Source organism: Hermetia illucens, chromosome 7, assembly GCF_905115235.1.
Source record: "Hermetia illucens chromosome 7, iHerIll2.2.curated.20191125, whole genome shotgun sequence".
NCBI classification, from domain to species: Eukaryota; Metazoa; Arthropoda; class Insecta; order Diptera; family Stratiomyidae; genus Hermetia; species Hermetia illucens.
The window spans coordinates 10,436,658-10,450,684 of record NC_051855.1 but is presented as its reverse complement, the minus strand read 5'-3'; the positions used below and the strand labels follow the sequence as shown (position 1 = coordinate 10,450,684).

Genomic DNA, 14,027 nt, shown 5'->3' with positions numbered 1-14,027 from the left:
AATAGCATAACATGAATGAGAAAAAAAAAAATGATTTTTTCCTGCTTATGTGGTTCTTCATCTCCAATATAAATACCGGTGTCAGTTGTATTTTCAATTCATTTCAGTACACATTCTCACCTGGTTTAGTACACCAAACCACACAACTTCTCTTCCACCTCTCTTTTTGAATTTTTGTACTTTATTCCCAAGTGCGTTGCGTAAAGAGTATTTTTCCCAAAAATCGGTGTGTAAAGTTTAAAATTTTTTAGAATTATTAATATAATATAAATTAAATAAAAAGAATTTATAAAATAAAAAATTAGTTAAACTTTTTAAATGAAAGACAAATCAAAACGAAAGTTCTCGGACCGGAGAGTAAATAGATTACAAGAAACTACGGAAAAAGTGCCGGGAAATCCCCGAAAATCGAAAATAAAATAATGTTACCGGTGAAATTTTTGAATTTCTAGCCAATGGAAATTGGATAGGAATTCGAAAAATATACAAAATACAATATTGTATTCTTGTTAAAAAATTTACTCTTTTTATTGAGAAACTTTCGCGAGAAATTGTTTCATTTAAAAGGAAGACAAAACGATAATACTTTATTAAATAATTTAAAAAAAAAAAAAATCAATTTAATTATCAAGTTCCTAATTAAATTTTCTTTTATCCTTCTTTTCTCTATTTTGTTTTATTTTTGTTTTTTTTTTATAATCATCTTCGTTCCCGCATTCGCCCGTTTTTTGACAACAACAAAAACATCAACAAACAAACGAATAAACACAAAATCGGAACATAAAATCATATAAATATACAGCACCTTTCCAGAAAATCGGGAAAATTCGGAAAACAGTGGTGAAAAATTCTCTGTGATCTAATTAGCAAAAAGAAAATCCAAGAAAAAAAATTTGTTTGTGATATTTTAATTTAAAACAAAAAAAAACAAAACGAAAATGAAATCATTCGTTGCTGTTGCATGTGTTGCACTTTTCGTTGCTGCCGTTTATTCAGCCGATGAGGAGAAAAAGGAGGGAGACGTTAAAATCTACAAGCGCCTTATTCCAGCTGATGTTCTTAGAGGTAAGAGGTTTTGTTTTTGAATTTTATTTTATTTTTTATTTTATTTTTTTTTTATTTTATTTTTTTTATATTTTATTTTATTTATTTTTATTTTATTTTAAAATTAAAAATGGAAAACTTGAAATTCTTGCGAAATAATATAGAGATTCCTTCTATTTAATGGTTTAATGATAATTGATTGGAAACTATAATTGAACTGGTTTATTTTATTTGTTTAATTGTGACATTTCGGTTTTTAAACGTGGGTTGCTTTTTCAAAAGAATTCAATTCGCCCCAAAATTAATTTATTTCAACAGGTGCCCTCGTTTGTGCCAAAATACCACCATTAGATAAATAAAATATACAATAAAAAGGGATTATTCTCAAGAAAACCACATAAGGAATATATATTAACATTACAACGGTTTCTGATAAAGAAAAAAATGATCCTATTCCAATAAAATAGACAATAAGAGCCTGCACGGTTTACAAATTTTCCCTTCACCTTTATTTTTTTTTTTTTACAATTAGTACCCTTGAAAAAAACTAAAAAAATAGGACCCAAAATGCGGTTTGAAGTTAGTAGGTTGAATTAGAAAAATTAGGGGCAAAATAATAGTACTCTAAACTATAAATATAAAAGAATATGGTATTGTAAAGTCTAGGGATTGTAAATATATTTTTAAAGTTGTTTTTTTTTACTCTTTGCTTACTTTATAAATGCAAAAAAACAAAATGTTCTCCCTACTGGACTCCAAAAGGTTGCATTGAAATGCAGTTTTTGACTGAGATATGTGAGGGAGGCAGTTATATTCTATTTATTTCTCTTTATGTTATGTTCTGCTATTTTTCTACAGTTTTTTTACTTTTTATTTTTTATTATTTTTCTAAATTTGATTATTTTTTTATTTTATTTTTGTTGCCTATTCATGCTCTTCATTAGTTTTTTTCTATTTTTCACTTTTATTTTTTTTTTCTTTTTGTGTTCTAATACGTTTTCCATTTACCTCTGCTTTTTTTTATAAATTCATTTTGAGACTGCTAATTATATTTATAACGATTTTTGTAGGAAACTATTTAAAATGAAATTATTAAAAAAAAATTGGAGAATTATTAAAAAATAAATTAATAAAATATTTTAAAAATTAAAATTAAATTAAAACAATAGAATTTAAAAGAACGACGGTTCCATTCCCATGGATTAGTACTATATTTAACCAACCTCCCTGAATAGAAAGTTAGGAAAATCGATTTTATCTCTTTCAGCAGATTAATTTAGCTTAGAGCAGTTTTTAGAACTTTTTTCATTTTTGTTATTTCCATTGTATCTTATTCGATGTTTCTTTGAGCCATCATGAAATATAATACAATAGTTATAACTATCTTCTGGAAACGTATCAAATTAATAATCGAGAGCTCAATTACTAAAACATTTCATTGGATATTTCCTTGTTAAAAGGAAATAAACAAAAATCGACCATACAAAACACCTTCCATGGTCATCTGGAATAGATAGCCAATCTATTCAGACAAAATAATAAAAGATAACTTCGATTTGAGTTTATAAGATGTTCCAAGGAACTATCTTCATGGTTAATTGTAATTTCCGGTCATACTGTTTATTTTATTTATTAAAACGAATGATTTCATAAATTAAATAAACATTATGACGCAAAATTTCAATTAATATCAAACATAGATTGTGAAGCATCTTCTTAATTGAAATAAAAAAGCTTTTTTATTAAAATTGCAAATAAAACCGCCCCTGAAGACTCAAAATAGAAGAAAAGGCAAATAACTATTTTTTCAAAGAAAAAAGGCTATTGTTTCATAAAAAAATGCTTTTCTTGGATAAAATTCATGAAATTCACATTCACTGTCCTGTCGCCCCGAAAGAGGGAGGGGGGGAAGAGGGTAATTTCATCCCAGCTAGGAGTTTTCTCGTGGGATCGAAATAGGGAGACCTTGGACCAACTTGGATCATCAGAACAACAACCATATTTTAGTTTGGCCTGCATTATTCTCATTCAGTGAATGGATTTTTTTTTCCTACGACCTTCCTTACATTCCATTGAGGCAGTTAATATTGAAAGTGTGACATAGTGGGAATACTCTATGCTCTACAACCCTGTTCATGAGAGGGTTCAAATTGTTGTTTCACGAAAAAGTGACAAAAAAAACTATAGAATTATAAAAAAAAAACTTTCCTTTAACGAATAAAAAAAATATTATTCCATGAAAAAAAAACCCATTATTTCATGGAAATATCCAATTCCCATTGTGAAATATATGAAACTCTGAGGAAATATCTGATATTAACCTTCTAAAGAATCATCTAGCCATGACGATGGCTTACACGCTACCTTGATTCAACAATAAAAACCAAACATCCTGTCTCAAACAAATTACCAACACGAAAAAAGATACAAGAACTAAATAAAAAATTAACGGAAACCAAATAATAAAAGAGAGCTCAAAAGAGAGCTCAAAAACAATAGATACAAAAAAAAAAACGACAAAAGAACTTTCGGGGAAGAATGGAAACTAAATAGAAAAAAAATGTATCTAAAACTCAAAAGCTTTCCATCTCAATGCACTTGAAATTTAGTTTGGTTAATTTAGTATATTTTTTTTGGCATTTGAAATTCAAATTTTTAACTTTTTCTAACCATAGTTCCGGGTTTACGGTCTTAAGAATTTTTCTTTCTCAACGATCTTGCCTTTTCCGTAAAAAGGCAAAAAAACTAAAGAAGGAAAGCGAAAAGCACGGCTTCCAATAAAATAAATGATAAATAATAAAAAAAACAAAGGAAGAAATAGAAAATTGGGTAGTAAAAAAAAATAGAAAAATAAATACAAAAAGTAACAATTCTATTCAATTTTTATATTTTTTCTTTCATTTATTCTATGAAAGAAACGTAAAAATCAGAGCGAAAAAAATTATTATTTAATTATTGTTTCAAGGCGGCAGATTGCCCCTGCTTTTATAAGCCAGTTCCTAAAAAAAAAACAATTTAATTTTGGGAGTAGAAAGCCTAGTCGATATCTGCCGGTTCATCTATGTATGTCTATTTAAAATACCATAAAATTTTGCCTGAAAATTCTTTCTCAACTTATTGTCAAATACTTTTGACTTTATGGGCCTCAAAATGGGAATGCGTGTTTTCAAAAATGAGCAGTCTATTGCTTCCAGAGGTGTCTTAAGTTTTTTATTTAAATCAAAACTTAAGAAATAGAAACAGATCATCCACTATTTGCTCCATGAATCCGATAACACCCGATGAAGTATTACCCATTTTAAGGGAAAACCCTGGTTTACCAAAACTCAAAAAATCTTCAAAATATATTTGAACCTTCAACCTTAAAGTCAAATTTAATTCATCCATAAATCCATGAATCCGATAACACCCGATGAAGTATTACCCATTTTAAGGGAAAACCCTGGTTTACCAAAACTCAAAAAATCTTCAAAATATATTTGAACCTTCAACCTTAACGTCAAATTTAATTCATCCATAAAAAATAGCCAAATTTGTAGGAATTATCACTCACTTTTACTTACAAGTGATTTTCGCCACTCTAAGCATGAACCTGAAAAATTATCCAATCAGTTCAGCTTTCCAACCCGAACACTTGACTCAATTTTCTGCATAAATCTATCGTCAAAACTTAGACCAGTTACCAAACCACAACCACCAATCCCATCTGGCTTCTAGACTTTTCTTAACAAATAAAACCAGAAGTCTTGGCAATGGGGATCAACCAATATGGAAAATCTTATTCAATCTCGTCCCAAACTCACTACAGACTAATCGATGGGTAAGACATCAAGTAGGACCACTCTCATTTTCAATAAGTAGGCCAATTTCGGTATACCATTCGTGTGGCTGTTATTTTGCCATTCTTTTCTGTTTCATTCCAGCAATCTTTGACGGTATTTCTCCCACTTTATTGTCGTCATCTTAAAGTGAAATCCAAAGAGTCACGTTGCCAATATATAGCAATAGATATATTGACTGCGCAATCTGAAATACACAGGCAACGCGTGCCTATAATGAAACCACATTGGGTCGTTGCATGGAACCCTGTAGTTTGCCAAATGTAAATCATATGAATTTAAGCCCCCTTTACCCTCATATCTTCTCGGATATAGTATGGACGGGTTGGAAAGTGAAAGTAGAAAAACAGATGGTAAAATGTTTGTGAAAGGTGACTAGTTTATTACGTTCAGAATCATATGATTGAGCATTTGTTGAGTTTTAGTAATATCCATTTGGTCGATGGTTTTAAAATGGTATATATAAATGGTGTTTGTCGGGTGGGTTTTAAAAATTTTTATAGATCTCGCAGATATTTATGAATCAATGGATTAAATTGTCATAACCAGGCAAATCACCATATTTTCAAAGTCGTAGAACTAAATTGTAAAATATGGTATAATTATCTTCCTAGTTTACGTTTAACAATCAAAAGATACAATTGATTCTTTGTAGGTAGTTAGACAGGTAAAAAAAAACACAAATTTATTTTTCCTTTCCGCCCTCTTTATTAATAAAAGAAAACAAACAAAGAAAACCAGTTCTGCATTTTCTCGACAGCTCAGAATAATTGCTCTTTGAATATAAATAATTGTTTAGTTTACATTAACAACAATTCATGGTAATAGCAAACAATTAATGTCAAGCAATGCTATTATATTATACCAGGCAAAAAATACACGGTCAAGATACAAAAAAAAAAACACTTAGTGGCACACCATGGGCGGTTTACCTTAAAGACTTGCATTCACTAATGAATTCAAGCCCAACCTATAGTCTGTGTCCCCATTTTTCAACTTTACTCTTCAAAATTCTGCAAGAATGCTGGGGTAGTTGTATAGATTGCATATGGTATTGAAACTATTTTTTTTTCGCGGATTATCTAAAGCTTGCACAACTGAATCCAACGAATCATATCTAGTATGCGAGGTAGTATATAGTTTTCGCTATAAATGAATGAACCTTTCAAGGCTTAGAACTAATAATACATGGCGAAATGGAAGAAATAGGATGGCTTCAAGGTATTTTAATATTCATCAAGATTAAATCAGTAAATTGCCGGAAATGTTTCCAAATCAACATATCCTCTTGGAAACCCCTCGATTTCAAAAAGTCCCATGAAACTGTCCAGGCTTTACGATACATCCAAAATCTACCTTTGTGATGCCATTTATTATATTTACGACATATTCAGATTTATTTATATTTACCAACCAACCGACCAACTTGAATCACCCAATGCACCTGTACTACTTCACAGATACTCAAATCCGGTAACATATAGACACCGACCCTCCCGTCTAAAACAAGTCATGAGTCACGATTATTGCATTTTACAAAATAAAATGCCAACACCAACTTCATCTGACCTCAATTTTCACCCAGCCATGGTTTTAAACACCACTGGAATCACTCGACCATAGCTTAGGTCGTCCGGTCTATGCACCTCAGCGAAAAATGATGGTCATGCACCAGAGGGCAATTCTCTTTATGGTTAGTGCGTGTATTATGGGTGTAGACAGTTTTAGTGATTTCAGATATTACATGAGATGATCACTTGGTTCTTTTAAAAGATTCAATTAGTGACAGTCCAACAATGTCAAAAATGTTAAAACTTGCAAAGTTCGACGTTCTGTAAGGATTGGGAGATCTAGAAAGTGGAGTAACACTAGAAATCATACAACTACACGACCCTTGCATTTTTTTTCTGCCAAAAATTTTGGCACAAACGTTTTCAGATGAAGAACCTCATTTAGATGGTGGACTAAGGCTATGTATAAATCCTCGTTCTTCTGGAGCATCCCCCCATAGGGGTATATAATGGTTGTCAACTATCTTGCTATCTCGCTATAAGTCCTTGTCGACTGCTCGGTTTTTTTGGTGTACTAGTCCCTTCAAATCCTATTAAACATCAACAATAACAAATTATGATCTTCTTCAGGCAATTAGTTGATAACTCCTAATTTGGGCGTACGGTTTAAGGCCATTTTTTTTCATTCCAAACCAATCCAAGAAAGTTATTAAAGTTATGAGGCTGAGGTCAAAAATGAGTGCAAATATTAATAATATAAACCAAATATTTTATTTATTATTTTTTTTATTTATTTTTTTCTTTTTAATATTTATTATTTTTTTTTTTAAATATTTATTATTTTTTAAGGTTTTAAAGTGAAACAAAACCTTATTAAAATCGATTGAATATCTGTCTGCCTCTCATACCCTGATTTATTCAAAATCGGCGGAATTTGTTTCAAGAAATTTGGCGGGAACTTGTGGTCCCTTTACATATAGCAAGTGGTACCAATTTTTGATGAGCCTAAGGGAGGCTCTCCATACATGCCCAAGGAGGGTGCAACATTTTTTTCCACCGAATCCGACCATTTGGAGCATCAAATGAAAAAGATCGATTATTGTTTCTTCAAACCGACATTGGATTTACACAGGAGAGCGAGGGGTCAAAATGAGAGCCCCAAAAAATGAAAGAGGTCTCGATTTCAGAACCTATCCAACCGAAAAATCTAAAAAAAAATCACAATGGCTATCTAGATAGACTCTAGACCTCAAAGTGCATCAAGCTCCGATATATCCATCCACAAATAAATAATAATATGGTAATAACCATATTTCATAAATTTATCTAAAACCCCCCTTAAGCTCATCCTATAAATACGAAATTGGGCATCGTATGTAGGGGATAATATACAGCTTAAAAAATTTGAAGGAAATCCAACTCTTAGGGACAAAATTATAAAATGTGAATTTATTCCAGTCTAAGGCATGTATGATATCATCATCATATATCAATCCATCACTACCACAATAAAGTGAGCTCATATGAACCAGGCCTTGAAGGGGAACATGTCATTTTTCCTGTTTTAGTTTTTGTTTTTTGGTTATTTGTATATCAGTATCAATTATTGGAGCCAGACTTATCTATATGCATATCCTATGTAATGAATAGTAGAAGAATGAGAATGAGTACTAATTCAGATGAATATATTGTACTTTCTACCAGCGGCGTTCACGAAGACATTCTTAACCCAAATCTTCCTTTTTTTAATTCTTGCAGATTTCCCTGGAATGTGCTTTGCATCAACCCGTTGTGCCACAGTTGAACCAGGCAAGACATGGGAATTGACTCCATTCTGTGGACGTTCAACTTGTGTTGTATCTGAAGATCAACCACCAAAGTAAGTAGACGATATGATTTATAAAAAGTATCTTTGTCTTCCAAAACATCTGCACAAGATTGTGTCCTTAGATAAATAGTACTATTGTGACTATTTTATCCTAATACATTATTGCCTTCCCCTAATTTCAGACTCTTGGAATTGGTTGAAGATTGCGGACCACTTCCATTGGCCAATGATAAGTGCAAACTGGACACCGACAAGACCAACAAGACCGCCCCATTCCCATACTGTTGCCCAGTATTCACATGCGAAGCTGGAGCCAAATTGGAATATCCAGAAATCAAACAAGAAGGTGAAGAGAAGAAGAATTAAATAAACAACAAAAAAAAAAATTATATAAAATCAACAAAGTAAACTATTAAGACATAAATAAAATTAAAAAAAAAAACAACAATTTTTCTACAACAAACATCTACCAAACATCTAGAAAAAGAAATCAATAAAATGTAAATAATTTTTTAGTTGTTCATTTTGGAAATAAATAGAGAGAAAATAAAACGTACGAAATGAAACACTCATATATATATATATGTATAAAGATATAACAAAAAAAATTAAGAAAAAATTCTAAAACTAAATATAAAACCAGAAAAAATATTCAAACCAACGAAATTTAGAAACATAAAAAAAATACGCACAACCAACAAACATTTAGAAGTTTTCTCTGTTTTTTTTTTTGATATCTTGAAAATAAAAACAAAATAAAATAAAAAATTAAAACCTTATCTAGTGCTTTCTATCCCATATAACACCAACCAACCGTAGAAAATCGTCATCTAGATTTTTAAATCTTTTTTTACATTGAAAACAAGACAAAAAAAAAAAAAAGTAACAAAACGGAAGAGAGAAAAAAAGCACAGCAAAGAAACGTTTTTATTTTTAAATTAATTAATATTAAAATAGATATCAAATATTCTGTTTTATTTTTTATTCTTTTTATTTTTATGTATATTTTTTTTACTTTGAAAAGTCACGTTTCTTATATTTTTTTAGAAAAGATAAAACAAAAAAACCAAAATTCGGTGAAAAAAATATCCAAAAAAAATTATTTAAAAAGAAAAAAATAAAACTAAAAGTGTTTTAATAAAATACAACAAAAAGAAAATTCCCCCTCTTCCCTCCCTAATTATGATGGTCAGCTAAATATCTAAATCTGTCGGATTTCAAAACTGTCCGCCTTAGCATTCCAACATCATGTCATCTGCATTAAACTCACAAAAGACGACAACACCGACCGGGTGATTGCATCTTTCAAGGTTACGCCCGAACGGCGGTACAACAGCAGGCGCGTGTGGGATTCACACCCACTAAAAACCACCCCCGGTCTCTCCAGCCCCAGCCCCGCGGGACCACCATTAAGGTATTACTTCGCGGGGTAGGTTTGCTCTTAGGCACTCATCCTTCTCCTATTTGCGGCTTTCCTCCTTCTTTGTTCCTTCAGCAACTCCTCCTGCATTTGGATGATTGCGGAGCCAACCGGAAGCCACTTCTCCTCGGACTCCAGCATCTCAGTAACCAAGCTCTCCGGGGTCCCGCTCCTGCCCAGCACCTGGTTTAAGCTCCCTCTCTCCATCGCAAATCGTGGGCAGTGAAACATCACATGCTCTGGATCCTCCGGTATGCCATCGCATCTGGGACAGTTCGGAGAATCATCCAACCCAAAGCGGTGCAGATACTGCCTGTGAGGAACTGGATAATGTGGTAGTTGGTATCCCCATGTTTTCGCTCAAGCCACACCCTAATGTTGCGAATGAGCCTGTGCGTCCACCGACCTTTCGCAGACTCGTCCCATCTGCGTTACCAGAGATCAAGCGACTCTGACCTTGCCGCATTTCTACGCTGTGCATGCCCCTCCATATGTCTTGCATTGTACAGGACACTCATTTCTTTGGCCAGAATGTCAACCGGGATCATGCCTGCCACCACCAATACTGCCGCATCTGATGTGGTTCTAAAAGCACTGCAAACCCTCAAAGCCATCCACCGGTAAACCGAGTTCACCTGCTTCCGTCTCTGAGAGTTTGCAAGCGCCTCTGCCAACACAGGCGACGAGTAGAGCAGGATGAAGCGCACCACTCCGGCTAGCACCAACCTCCGGCAATGTTTCGGCCCACCAATATTTGGCAACATTTTTGCAAGTGCCGTGGTGTCACTGGCTGCCTTTTGGCATGCATACTCTAGGTGCTCCCTAAAACTCAATTTGGTGTCAATTATTACCCCCAGGTATTTGATAGCCGGCTTTGATACGACCTCCACTTTTACAGTGTTATTTTTCCTGCGTTTCGTTATCAAGACCGCTTCCGTTTTCGCGTCCGCCAAGGTCAACCACAGCTAGGTCATCAGCAAAGCCGACAATCGTAGTCCCCTCTGGGACGGGAAGAGCAAGCACCCCATTATACATGATATTCCACAACAAGGGACCAAGTACCGATCCCTGTGGTACCCCGGCTGTGAAAGTGTACTCTTTGGGGCCCTTATCCGTCCCGTACCAGAGAGTCCTCTCTGAGAGGTAGTTTTCCACCAAATTCGCTAAGTATCCGGGGACACCTATGTCAGCCAACGCCCCTTTAATTCTATTCCAGTTGGCCGAGTTGGATGCGTTTTTGATATCCAACGCCACTACGACACAGCAGCCGCCAGAAATCAGTTAACCTTTTGCCAGGTTTACCACCATGCCAACTACGTCCACCGTAGAGTGGGCGCGTCGGAAACCAAACTGGCGTTCCGACAAACCATTGCTGGTTTCGACGATGGGCAGGAGTCTGTTATAGATGACTCTCTCCATCATCTTTCCCATTGTATCCAACAGGTAGATAGGACGATACGACGCTGGGTTTCCAGGTTGCTTGCCAGGCTTCGGAAGCAACACCAACTTTTGGTTTTTCCACTGGGCAGGGAATATTCCTTCTTTTAAGCACGCCTCGAAGGTGTTGGCGAAAAGGTCGGGCCTAGTCTTCACTGCCAGTTTCAAAGCTCGGTTGGGGATGCCATCCAAACCTGGGGCCTTGTTGTCACCGAACCTACCACATATTTCCCGCAGTTCCTCCACAGTTACAGGCGGTATTATGCCGTCATTTGGCTGGACAAAAACTTGCCTTCCCCGGTTTTCGTGGTGAGGGAACAGAGTGGTAACAATCTGTTTCAGGAGGCGCGGACAGGTCACCTGGGGTGATTTCCGCAGCCTTTTCATCACCACTCTGTAAGCCTCGCCCCAAGGGTTTATGTCGGCATGGTCGCACAGCTGTTTGAAGCAGTTCTTTTTGCTCCTCCGAATGGCTTCCTTTAGGCGGCCACGTCCTGAATTTCAATACCACCAAAAACTCCTTGGGCCGCACTCTCGATCTCTTCCTTTCCAACCTCCCCGAGCGCCACCTCTCTTTATTTCCTGGCACATCCCCGTATGTAAAAACCGACGCTCAACATCCCGCGGTTGAATTTGAAGCGGAGCTCCCTCGTTCAAAACCCAAAACCAAGCGTAAACCCACTAAGTTCAACTTCCGCAAAGCCAATTTTGACGGTCTGAATTCAGCTTTAGCGTCTTTCAACTGGGCACATATATTAAGTAATTCATCGTGTGATCAAGCTCTTAACACCTTCTACAATATCCTCTCTGATCTACTCTCCTGTTATGTCCCTTCTTCCCCTCCCTGCCTACGTTCTTACCCAAGTTGGTTCACAACGAAACTTCATATTAACATTCGCTTGAAACATACACTGAGGAAGAAGTTTCGGACTTCTAAAAATGACGCCGACCTTGCTCACTTTAAAGCTATACGATCTACTGTGAAGTCAATGGTCAGAAAAGCGCGTAAAAGGTACCTTTTGAGCGTCGAAGCCGCCCTTGCCCGGGGTAACTTAAAACCCTTTTGGTCTCACGCTCGCAACTCTCGTAATCCAACTCAATCTGTCCCTTCTTCTATCAGCTTCGCTGACTCCACTGCCAACTCCCCACAACAATCCTGCGACCTTCTCTGGACCTACTTCTCTTCAGTGTTTTCTCCCTCGAGCCCTTCACCCTCTACACCTTTCATAATCACAAACTCCTCCGAATCACTAGCCATTCCTCTCCTTACGCCTTCCTTGGTTGAGTTCCTCATTGGTAACCTTGACCCCAATGTCGGACCTGGCCCCGATGGGCTTCCTAATATCTTCCTCCTTAACTGTAGAAAACACATTTCCCTCCCCCTGTGTATAATCTACAACAAAAGTCTTGACGAATGCTACTCCTCCTGTTCCAAAATTCTGGAAAGATATGTCAGCGACTGGTTGTCCGCCCACTTTGGCCAACACATAGTGAAAGAACAACACGGCTTTGTTAAACGTAGGTCCACTGCCTCCAACCTGCTTGACTTTACCAACTTTGTCGCCAAATGTCTAAATTCACGGCAAGAAGTGCATACCATTTACACTGACTTCGCGAAAGCCTTCGACACTGTAAATCACAAGATACTTCTATCCAAACTCTCGTCCCTAAACGTTCCCATACCACTTGTTTTATGGCTTGCCTCTTACCTTTCCAACCGATCCTGCCGCGTCTCTTTGGACGGCTGTACTTCCCACTCCTCCCCCTCTTCTGGCGTCCCACAGGGATCTATTCTGGGTCCTTTGCTATTTTTATTCTTTATTAACGACCTTCCTCCCCTCCTTACTTGTCCCTGTTTGCTCTATGCAGACGACCTTAAGCTGTTTTCCGCTATATCGTCGCCTATGGACTGTGTTTCCCTTCAGAATAACCTGGACACTCTGGTTCGTTGGTGCTCGACTAATGGTTTAGCGCTAAACGTCAGAAAGTGTCACTCTATGTGCTACTCCCTAAAGTCCTCACCCACTTCTTTCTCCTACTCGCTTGACGGACATTCCTTATCCTGCTTAAATTCCACTCACGACCTCGGAGTCACTTTCGACAATAAGCTCCGCTTTGACACCCATTGCCTCGATGTCATCAATCGAGCAACAAAATTGTCAGGCTTTATTCTTCGCTCCTCCTCTGATTTTGACTCCATCCAACCCTCCTTAGCTCTCTTCAATTCCCTTGTGAGGAATACCCTCGAGTATTGCTCCGCGATCTGGTCACCCACTCGTAACTGTGATTGAAGGAAGGCCTGAAACCAAAACAGGACCTTAGGAAGGCTTAGAACAGACCTAAGTCATCTTTACACCGAAGCTAAGCGGAGATTAGCCCACATGCTCCCAAAAAAACCGGGGGAAAACCGGGGTAGGTCAAAGGTGCAGGCAGGAATCAGGAAGTCCGCCATTATCTATGCTAGTGCGGTCAAGGGTATTCGATTGGCCATACTGCTAAACACGTTTCCCGAGCAAATACCCACTCGTGAGGAGCAGGAAACTATCGAAGACCTTGTTGTTAGGCAGATGTGCAAGGGATGGACTGTGAAGCTTACGTTCGCCGGGATACGCTTTCGACCAGGTTAAATACTGGTGGACTGCACGACGGACACTGCAGAGTGGCTTAGGACTATAAGAGGTCTGTCCATAAAGTTTCAGGACTTTTCAAATTGCACTGGAAACTTTTGATAAGAAATCGTAGTTTGTAAATTTCCAGCTTGGGAAGGACCAAACCGGCGACATGTGCTGGAGATGAAATACCGGGAGCTCACATGTTGACAGTGTTTCTTCCTAAAACCGCAGCAATAGAGACGGTAGATCTCATGGGACTCCTAATCGCTAAGAATGAGAATCTCCATACGCAATTATGGAGAGTCTTCAGAAGCAAGGTGGATGGCAAGGGTACTC

General features: G+C 36.6%; 1 protein-coding gene across 1 annotated transcript; it reads left to right on the top strand.

Annotated features, from left to right (window-relative positions):
• The first annotated feature begins 90 nt into the window (after positions 1-90).
• On the top strand, positions 91-9,104 carry LOC119660873. The gene is made up of 4 exons (XM_038069784.1): positions 91-226; positions 803-1,065; positions 8,153-8,273; positions 8,405-9,104. Exons 2-4 carry the CDS (start codon positions 939-941, stop codon positions 8,586-8,588), a joined length of 432 nt encoding a protein of 143 aa, XP_037925712.1. The 5' UTR covers positions 91-226; positions 803-938; the 3' UTR covers positions 8,589-9,104.
• Positions 9,105-14,027: the final 4,923 nt, after the last annotated feature.

Coding starts and splice junctions, on each gene's coding strand:
- LOC119660873 (XM_038069784.1), top strand. CDS start 939: ATGAAATCATTCGTTGCTGTTGCATGTGTTGCACTTTTCGTTGCTGCC. Junction 1,066..8,152: donor TCCAGCTGATGTTCTTAGAG/GTAAGAGGTTTT, acceptor TAATTCTTGCAG/ATTTCCCTGGAATGTGCTTT. Junction 8,274..8,404: donor TCTGAAGATCAACCACCAAA/GTAAGTAGACGA, acceptor CCCTAATTTCAG/ACTCTTGGAATTGGTTGAAG.